The sequence below is a fragment of the Morone saxatilis genome, unplaced genomic scaffold, assembly GCF_004916995.1.
Source record: "Morone saxatilis isolate NCDOM2014 unplaced genomic scaffold, NCSU_SB_2.0 Contig7, whole genome shotgun sequence".
Taxonomy (NCBI): Eukaryota; Metazoa; Chordata; class Actinopteri; family Moronidae; genus Morone; species Morone saxatilis.
Window position 1 is genome coordinate 19,729,168 of NW_023340246.1, and position 10,715 is coordinate 19,739,882.

A 10,715-nucleotide genomic window follows, 5' to 3' on the forward strand; every position below is an offset into this window, starting at 1 on the left:
ATGAAGCCAGTCCCCCTGCTCCTGCTCCTCTCCTCGGTCCTCCTCTCATCGCACCTCCGCCCCGCCGCCGGCAGACCGCGCATCCTCCCCGGCTGGCTGGATGGCAGCGGCCGCCTCCAGACGCAGCAACTGGACGAAGTGCTCCTCAGAGCGGCCGCCGCCGGGGACAGCACCGCCTCGGATCTCCTGGGCGACAACATCCTGAGGTTTCTCCAAAGGAGGAACCTGAACCCTCTGCGCCTCCTCCCACCACAAGAGGAGAGCGAGGATGAGGCGGTGAGGACGGCGGTGCAGCTGTTGAAACGGAGCGAAGATCCGCCGCTGTCCATCGACCTGACCTTCCACCTGCTGAGGAATATGATCCAGATGGCCAAGATGGAGAGCCAGAGGGAGCAGGCTCAGCTCAACCGCAAAGTCCTCGACGAGGTCGGGAAGTAAAGCTCTATTATCTTATTTTTTTTAAATGCCTCATTAAAACAGCCCAACCGCTGTCTAAGTATTCAAGACCTCTAACATTAGTTGTTGTTTGTGCGCCTGCCTTCTTCTCCACATCATTTTACGCACAGATGGTGCCAAATTACGCATCACAGCAGCCGCGAGTAAAATGTAAAATCTTAAGTGTTATTTAAAGACTTTGTTGGAAAACATGGAAACGGACTTCTCAGACTCCCTCCACCGTCCCCCCCTGGCTTCACCCTCACCCCTCCTCACCCCTCCTCACACACACTCTTCTCCGCACTGGACTTTTGGGAAACTGACGGGTCTTACTGGATTTCAAACTTTAACATTGGGACACATTTAATCCGGATATAAGCAGCGCTGTTCTTTGTCATTTGTCTCTCTGATCAAATGTTTTGATGCTGTGAAGTGGAAATGACAGATCACAAGTTACCAAAATTCTCAAACTCAATATTTCCAGAGTTTGTACTCTTTTGCTAAATTACAGTCTGACTTTATTGAGCTCTTTCTCGTCAGCAAATTGGGTGAGCTCGGTGTTAAAATGCTTGTGTGGAACATTTTAATGATGCTCATGATATTTACCCCCTTTTATAGAGTCCTTGCTTAGGCTGCAGCTACATGAGTCTAATGTCAGGTGCATTATGGGTGCCACCACGCAACTGAATTGGTGTTGTGTAGAAACCATCTAAAATATTATTATTATTAGTGCTGATTGAACTCTGGTCTCCAGTTTATGATCACAATAAGGTAAATAAAGAACAAAATACTCACTTACTATCTTCATATAACATACTTAAGGCTGATCCTTCCTGTTTGCCGTCCACATCCTCTCACTAGTTCATATAAATGACAAATTCATACACTACTACTAAAACAAAGGGGTAATTATGTGATTATAAGATAGAAACATTCAAAACTCCTCTCTGTGGATATCCAACTGTCCTCTGTTATTGATTAATATCCTGGGATTGATGGGATTGGTTTGAAAATGGATCTGAGGTGGAAGGAAAGAGAAAACGCACTTTATGTTGATTTGTTTGTCGCCTCTTACCTTCATCCTCTGTTCTGTCCCTTTTTAGTTTCAGCGGGAGCACTATCACCTGTACTGTATCAACTGTAGCATGCTAATCTACAAAAAAAGTAAGAAAAAAAGCTTTATTTTACCGTAAACATTCACGTCTGACACTGATCACATTGTATTTGTTTTAGCAAAGGAAGAGAAAGCTTTTTTGCCATTTATATTTTGTAATAAAAAAGTTTGAAGTAAAACTCAGAGCATTCGATTCTGTTATTCTGCTCATTATAAATGTGTTCATCGATGATAAAATACAACTCTTTGTGACTGTCTGAAGTGTCTTCAGATGTGTTCCCATTTGTAATAAGATCCTTCCCAAACACAATGATGAAAATGAAAATACTAGAAGCAGAAAATTTACCTAAATGGGCAATTTTTGTCCAGCTTGGGATGCAGTCAAATGATTGTAACAACGGTCATCCGTCAGTTGTGCGTTTGTCCATCAAACAACACTTTCACAGCAGAATCTCAACACCTACTGGCCAGGTTTAATTGAAAGTTAGTTTAGATGTTTATGTCCTCCAGAGGATGATTCCTAATAATGATAACCTTTTTTGTAGCGCCACCATCAGGTCAGGGACTGAAAACAAAAGACAAATGGTTTCGTTTCCCCAAATCTGTTTTTTGTTAACTCGATGATGCTCCTCTAAAGCCACCAGCAGGCCAAATATTCCCAGTGTATGCAAGAAATATTAAAATGTAACAATGTAATTTACTGAACAGATGAACGCTCCTCAGAGAAGAAACCTATTTAAATTGGGAAACTTTGTGAGCTCTCCTCATGCAACGCTCTCAGGACAAGACGAGCATATTCATGCTCACAGGGAGATTAACCTTTTTCATATGTTCTTTCAGTATTTAAGATGTTTCTGCCTTTATTAGATAAGAGAGAGAGAGGGAGGATGACGTGTTAAAAAAGGTTTTGAACCCCTCGGCCATCAGAACTCCCCAACCTTTCTGATTTTAATGACATCCATGGACTTTTCCTTAAAGCCACCCACAGGACAAACTGTATTTACATTCAGATACTATTGCCAGATCAATGCAAGGAAGCAATGTGTATCTTTTGATTTGCATTCTCCAGACCTGAAACTACATTTAACCCGCATATTCAGTAGAGGAATGAGCTGATGTTTCTTTCCTGTAATCACTTCATATGGATGTGATACAGAACAGAAGTTAAATCAAACCAAACTGCTTAATTAGATGCGTCGCTGAGCTGTAGAACATTGATAAAATGTGTTAACTGTAATGACATCTGAGTGTACAATTTATCATCACTTTCAACTGTCTGTTGACTCTTATCACTGCAACAGAAAAGCATTAAGTCTGAAGGCTCAGACATGATGGGAGTGGCAGTTAATGGTGTCTTGTTCAAGTTTCTGAAACAGATAAGAGAGAGAGAGGGAGAAGAAACAAACACAGAAGTCAAAATGGCCTCTGCGTCCTTGTTTCTATGACTCAGTCTAAACTGTGGGTGTGTTGGTGATTCTTCTGCCTTATCACCCTCTCTCTCTGAGTGTGTGTGTATGTTTGTGGGTTCAGTTTCATCTCTCTCATTGTTCTCTACAAGCGCCGTTATACATCACTTTGTAGATCAAAGTGATGACAAACTTGTGTGTGTGTGTCACCGTACTTTTAGCTCTGCAGGACTCAGAAACAAGAGCAAAGAGATTCTCAACGCCACGACTTCTAACATGACGTCACTAAAGACGCAAAATCACCACGACACAATTGAACAAAAAATTACACAAAAAAACTGTCAAATTACTATTTTTCATGCAGTGTAATTTAGATTGAGACATTCATGTTGTTTTTTTTAAATTCTAGACTGCGTTTTTAAACCCAGTTTTACAAAATCCCAGGAGGCAAAAGACTTTCACGATAAGCATTACAATGTCTTCATATTTAAATTATGAAGAATTAGATTTAAAATGTATATATTTGAATTTAATCAAATAAAAACTTAACAGTGGTTTTAGAATATATTTGTGCTTTAATTGATTAAAGTGTATTTATTGTTCAGTGGCCACAATCAAAAAAGATTGTTAGAACATCACCAAGTTTCACACTTTACCAGCAGATCAGATATAGATGCACTTTTTCTTCATAACTTTTATCAAACACTTGTTATAGTCGTGCTTTAATGAAATTTTTACAAATCACCACAACATATTGACAGATGATGTGCTTATGTATTTACAAAACCCACAAACTACATCAGAGTTATCAAAGTGTACAATAAAACCAACACCTCTGCAGCGGGCGTCATAACAGGTATTATCATCATAACTGCAGTTTCAGGAAGATACAAAAAGAAAAGTTATTACAGGAATAAAAGACGCTACAGAAGAAATAAAAACATAACTATGAAAAATAAAAGCTGTATATTAAAAAAAACATAGGAATTAAAAGCATATTGTGACTGTACCTTTTTATTAAAACATTTATTTAGAAGTATCCTTGCTTAGTTGGGAATTTGTTCCAGAGTCAAATGGCCCCTTACCACAAAAGCCAAAAGCCAAAAGTCACATTTTCACCTAGAAACAACCAATCAGGTTTCCACGAGAGAGAAACAGATCAATAATACATTTTGGAGCCAAGCCTAAAAAGTTAAAAGTAAGTAAAGTTTTTTTTTTAAAATCAATGCCATGGCTAGGACAGAAGAAACATGATCATTTATCTGTGTGAGTGAAGAATCATTCTGAACCGGTAGAGAGAGCCTTGACTGATACTGGTGTCAAAGATAGGTGAGGAAAAAAAGACAAAAAGCATCCACTTTTCTTTGTGAATCAACAGATCACCTCTGATACAACTTTTATATCCCCAACCTGTCCATCACACCCAATGCCCCTACATCAACCACCTGACTCCTTGCATACGTCAGGGTTCCTCAGAAAAATTACAACAATTAAATTGGTTTCTTTTAATTATTTCCTTAAAAGAATAAGCCTGGCACCAAGTGTTATTGTCAATAAATCTCATGAAAAATAAATCTTTGAGCTAAAATACTAACTACTACTAATAATACTCACATGCTGATGTTCAGCAGCAAGTATAATGTTTACCATTTTAGTTTAGCATGCTAACATGTGGTAATTAGCACTAAGCACAAAGTACAACTGAAAAAAAGAAGAAAGAAAGAAAAAGTCAGACGATCACTAAAGCCGTTACAGGATTCATCATCCTTGCGAACTGTGCATATCTGAACCAAAGATGGCAATCCATCCAATAGTTGCTGAGATATTTCCGTCAGAACCAAAGTGGTGGATGGACCGGCGTTGCCCTCCCTAGAGCTACTGTTACTCAAACGGGAATAAATGGTGCATTTGTTAGGGACTATTTTCAGCCATGGATTAATAATACGCATTTGGTGCTCAAGTGAGTATTTGCAGCAGCGTTGCTCATTGGTGCGTTTTTAATAGTTTCTGGACAACAATGGAGCTCTATGACACACAGGAATAAGATATACCAGGCTTTAGATACACAAACAATACACAGGCGATTGGTTGACAATAAGAGAAATACAGAATATCACAAGCCTCATTGTTTACCCAAGAACTGCCAGTAGCCCAAACCTTAACCACAGAGGTGGCTGATCAGAAAATGTTCATTATGGAAGGATTACTTCCTGGTCACACATACACAACAACACACAATCCATCAAGCAGTCTTCGAGAAACTCACCCCCCCCTAAAAAAGGCAAGTCATTTGCAGTAACACCTACAGTAATAGGCTTATCTGCCCACTCTTCCAGTTGTACATCCTGCTCACTTGTATTGTCATTCTCCTGCATTTATGCATTAAACAAGAAACAAGAAGTTCAAGGACAGTTTGAGCTGCAAACTCTCTCTCTCTCTGCTCTCAAAGAAACCATTTCTATCTTATTGACTTTAATCCCCGCCCTGTTTTTTCATTCACATAACGTCTGAAAAGAATTAGGAAACTGAAACAAAATGCAAAAAAAAACCTGTAGTCTTTACAGAAGCCTTTACAGAGTATTGTGACAGGAAGCTATATCAGGGCTGTAAATCCCGAAGAAGACGACACACATGAACAAAATCTTTTTACTTTCCCTCCCACAACACAGAATGCAGTGCTAAATCCACTGTATACATTTCCTATGAGCTATACATAGAGAGATATATCTACACACAATACACTGGCTTGTTTTTAACTGAACAAAAGGCAACAATGTGGGAGGCAAAAATCTGGCTAAGTCAGTCCTCCTGCATCTGGGCTGCTGCAGGAGAAAACACAGATGGATAATGTATATAAAGGTATGATTTCGATCATTTATGGGGAGTCTTTCCCCCCCCCCCATGTTGTCTTTGTTGTCCCATGCTCGTCGTGGTTGAATTCACTCTTGAACACTGTGTATATTTCTTCCGGAGGATTATGGTAAACCTCTATTTCCGTCTCTGTTTTACATTTCCTCAGGACTGCAGTAAAGGACCTCGAGTAAAGAAACAAAAGACCAAATATCATGAGATCGGTGTCATCATCCCACGTCTAAAACAATCAGCAGTGACTCTCCAGCTGCTCGGCCTAATGTACCCACGCCGCACAAATACAGCACGGAGGAGGACGCTTGTTGTTGTTGCCTTTTGTCTGAGTCAGCATGAATACACTGATGCTGTCCCCCTTCCTGAGTGGATGAGGGGAATCCTTCACTGTCTCTGCGGCTCTCTTTTTACGTAAGTGGTCTTGTTAGAGATGATTTCACACATCCCCTCTGTACGATACACAGTGAGCTGCCGCCGCCGCTGACTTCAGACTGTGCACATTTTCCAAATATTACAGTTAATCAGCAGAGCAACAAGAACATCCATGAACAGGCTCTGACACATTTGCACTACTTCAGTTTGAGAGGCGTCAGTACAGAGCTTTCTACAGTGATTTTAGAAACTTCTGCAGGATGTTAATTGAAATACTTATGTAGCATTTCATGAAGTTCATGCTTATAGGACATTAGCAGTGAAGCTATAATGTACCATGTATTTATACTGTTTATATACAGCATGTAGACTCTTATGGCATTATTCATGGCTGTTTTCTTCACTGTTAAACAACCACCATTGCAGAAGTTTGTAAGGTTTAAGTCAGGTTACATTTATTCATGTTTGTCGAATTATCTGGCTTCTTTAGCTGCTGGTTTTTTTTAGAGCTTTTGCACTAAAAACGATGCTATGAGAGCTGTGAGAGTGAACTAAAACAGTAAAGTTGTGGCCTGGACGATTGTAGCAGCTTTAATTATTCTGTCCATCGGTGTTAGTTTAGTTATATCGACTGATTAGATTTCTCCTCAAGTTGGAGGTTTGAGACAAAGCTAGGCTGCTTAAAAATTAAAAATTAAAATTCTTTTTTTTTTAAAAGCCTTGTTTGAACTCCTTGGATCAGTATGGTATTGTGGTACAGTCTCAGGCTGCCTTATAGAGGAAATTATAAATCACCTTGCTGATTTAAATCAAGATTCAAAGCCACTGACGAGATTAGGAAATAAATAAATTCTATATTATATTTAGATTAAGGCTAATTAATGACTGTTATTTTTATTATTATATAACAGAAAAGTTTCCAAGTTTGTGAATTTTTCTTCTGCAAAATGAGGAAAAGCTCCTTTGTCTCTGTTCAAAGATGGTCTGTACGATGTGAATGCAAATTCTGACGAAGACCATGAGATGCACTCCAGAAAAAGCTAGTAAGTGAACCTTTTTTTTTTTTTTTCAAACTGTAGATTTCTCACCAGAAACAGTGTATCTATAATTCAGGATTAAATTAACAAATAAAATCTAATGTGTGAGACGGGGTTACAGGTACACTCCTGCGAGCGCCTTACTTCCTGTCCAGCTGATGACTGAGCACTGGAAGCTGAATGACTAATGTGAGGAGTCTGACACTTTCTAAACCAAAATCAAACACACCACAAAGCCTTGGCCAAGCAAAACCTTAATCAATACATCAATAAAGGTCGACAGGGAGCTTCAGAACAGAAACAAACACCTTGTATTTTTACTCAAATTTAACCTTTAAAAAGTCCAAATCTAAAACTTAAGTCACTGAAAACAAGAGCTACCTGTTTTGGTCTTAATATCTGGAGAAGTCAAGTTCTGACTCTTCTCCAGCATCTCCAGGGTCTTCGTCTCCATCATCTCTTACACCTAAAGACACACACATAGTATAGTATATAAACTTGTTTTTAACTTAAAGGTTATATATATGATATTTAGAACATTTATAAAGCAGCAAGCAACTATTTGTTTGTCACGATGTTTTGATGATATGTGAGGTAAAATTGCCGTTTTTGTCCATGGACTCACGGCTGTTTCTGGTGAAACTAAAGGTCTATCTCGGTAGGGAGTTTTTCCTTAATGTTGTCAGACACTTAGAATAATAATTTGAGTCTGTCAGTGGCAAACACAAGCATTTTTAGTCGACATTCTTTGACGGGGGCATTTGTCCCCAAGGATTACCTTACTATTTTCTCACCTATCTTAGGTTTAGTTCGAGTTTGATTGTTGAATAGACTAAAAAAAGGCAGTTTTGTTGAGTTTAATTTTGTTTCTGTCCAATTTAAAGTGTGTTTTATGATAATCTGTGAGGTAGAATTACTGATTTTGTCAATTGAGTCTGGTTGTTCATTTGAGTGAAATTTGTTATTCAATTTATTTATATATTGTGTGGTTTTAAACATGTTTTTACTTTTAACAGAGTCATCTATTACATCTGACTTTTTACCTTACCTTTATTTAAATAGTTACCTCTTCTATTAAACCTAATTGTTTTTTCAATGCATATACCACACAGAAGAAATCATAAAATCAAAACATAACAGAATTAAAGTGGGGGGAAAAGACAAAATACACCCAGTATGAATAAGTACATATATGTTATTCCACTACATCAGAAAGAGGGAAATAGTGCTGCAAATAATAATCAACCCCATAATCAACCAGTCCATACACCTTCTTAACTTATCAATTAATAAAGTAGTCAAAAAATGTTTGTCATGATCTTATTGATTAGGATATTTCCAACAGCTTCACCTCATATTATCTCTGTTAATCTGTAACCAACATGATAACACTTTACTTTTGAACTGTACCACTGCGCATACCGGAGCAGAAGTCCATGTTCATCAGCATGACGGCGAGGTCGTCGGTGTCGATGGCGAAGTGGCTCATGCTCTCATAACCGAGCTCTGGACGCTCCACGTTAGTGGCCCTGGCTGTCGCTGCCATTCTGTCAGCACACACACAGGTTTTCAAAATAAGACTCGGGCATTTAAGTTAAAAACTCCTCACAGTTGAACAGTTTGACTCTATTGTGAGAGTCATTGGAAGTTAAACCTTGATGTTAAAGGTCCAGTGTGCAACATTTGGGAGGAAATATAATATTCATAAGTTTGTTTTCATTAGTGAATAATCGCCTGAAAATAAGAATCCTTTTAGGATAAGACGTTTTTATCTACAGAGGGTGCGAGTCCTCTTCTACGGAGTCCGTCATGTTGACCCGCCATTTTTCTACAGTAGCTCAGAATGGACAAACTAAACACTGGCTCTAAATAGGGCCATTTGCAGCCACCATAGTTTCTCTACATGATTTAAACGGGAGGATGAGGCGAGGGTGCTGCAATCAGACACCACTAGGACTGTAACGATATATCGCAAGACAATTAAATCGCGATACAAATATGTGAAGATTCAAGTTATATGAAAGAAATGAAAAATGAATTGCGATACTCTTTCTGAACTTTTGACTTACGTGACGAACATCGAGTATCGAGCCGCAAAGAAAAAAGAAAATCAGTTTCACCTTTTACGTAGAAAAGAAAAGACCCTGTTTTATACCCTACCTCAGAAATAGAAAAGATTTTCCTAATTTGATAAAGAAAATATAAGAGAAAATGTATAAAGGAATATTTTTTATAGTCATAATTTGTCTTCAATCGTATTTTGTTAAAAAAAATATATATATTGTGGATCGTATTAAATCATGAGTTGCGTGTATCGTTACATCCCTAGATGCCATTAAATCTACACAATGGACCTTTAAATAAGCAAATAAAAACTAACCTTCAACAAATTCAGATATACGGTAAAAGAAAACTCTGGCTGTAACATCACAGATCAACTTAATTTATATGTCTAGGTGAAAGACATTTTTTCCTCTATAATGTTGGAAAAATCAGGCACTCACATGGTCCGACATTGTGACAGCTGATTGTTTGCTCTAAAATAAAAAGTCCAGAATTTTGCTTTGTCACTTTGTTTAAAGTCTTTTACACAATATAAAACATACTCATACATACTTTCACTCATTTTAGGCTTCTAATCTGCAACCTGTGTAGTATTGATACATTCAACAATCAATATTTAATCAGGCAAACTTCCATTTCAAAGGTTATTGATGTTGATTTTAAATACATGGCCAATATTGGCTCAATCCATCAGCAAACCAAACAAACACACACACACACTCAGTGAACTCCGTCTCATCCCCATGTGGCCGGTCGGTGACGACAGCATTCAGAGCAGATTTGTTTGGTTTTTCGATCTCTTGGCAACAGGTTGATCATCTGCTACATAATGTATACGCAATGACTAAATGTCTGAGACAGAGCTGAGGACTGTTAGCACAAAGTGCCTTAATTACTAACAAAGTAATGCTGTATGCTACACTCATGCTAATGCAATCCTCAACATAAACAGAAGTCTAAAGATTTGTGCTTCAAATGGATTTTGGGACTTTCTTTTCTTCTTGTTTATGAGTTTATTCTTAATATTTGGACACATTTGCATATTTATGAGTATTTTCTTTGCCAGGATTTAAGTGCTCTGTTAAAATAAAATAACTGATTAATAAATTAAACTTGTTTGGAATACAAAACAGATTCAGTTTACCTTTTTAAATAGACAATGGCATTTAATTAAAACATTTGCCCTAATTTGCTCTGTAATATATATATATATATACGTGATGCAGTAACAGTTAAATCTGTAAAACCCTTATGGTTGTAAAACTGGTCAAAATCCATGAATATTTAAATTGTTAGTTTAATTGCAGCATAATATTGTTATAATGAGTTTTGGCCAATTAATTGATGGAGAAATGAGGACCGATGGGAAACACAATGTACTACATGACCTCTGCAGTGGCAGAAGAAGTATTCAGATGATTT

The 10,715-nt window shown here is 37.9% G+C and overlaps 2 protein-coding genes across 3 annotated transcripts in view; one reads left to right on the forward strand and one right to left on the reverse strand.

Annotated features, from left to right (window-relative positions):
- On the forward strand, positions 1-1,676 carry uts1 (urotensin 1). The gene has a single exon (XM_035678962.1). The coding sequence runs from the start codon at positions 1-3 to the stop codon at positions 436-438; it is 438 nt and encodes a 145-aa protein (XP_035534855.1). The 3' UTR covers positions 439-1,676.
- Positions 1,677-3,510: 1,834 nt separating this feature from the next.
- trim54 (tripartite motif containing 54) overlaps positions 3,511-10,715 on the reverse strand; it is a 20,653-nt gene continuing 13,448 nt past the window's right edge. Inside the window, exons 7-9 of one of the 2 annotated variants that reach the window (XM_035678674.1) lie at positions 8,652-8,776; positions 7,611-7,695; positions 3,511-5,990 (exon numbers count right to left, since the gene is read on the reverse strand). In XM_035678674.1, the coding sequence (XP_035534567.1) occupies positions 7,622-7,695; positions 8,652-8,776 (199 nt within the window). In that variant the 3' untranslated portion in view covers positions 3,511-5,990; positions 7,611-7,621. The remainder of the gene's footprint in view (positions 5,991-7,610; positions 7,696-8,651; positions 8,777-10,715) is intronic. The other variant, XM_035678675.1, reaches the window with a different exon arrangement.

What these genes read in the sequence shown, in the direction of transcription:
- uts1 (XM_035678962.1), top strand. Translation starts at nt 1, where the DNA reads ATGAAGCCAGTCCCCCTGCTCCTGCTCCTCTCCTCGGTCCTCCTCTCA.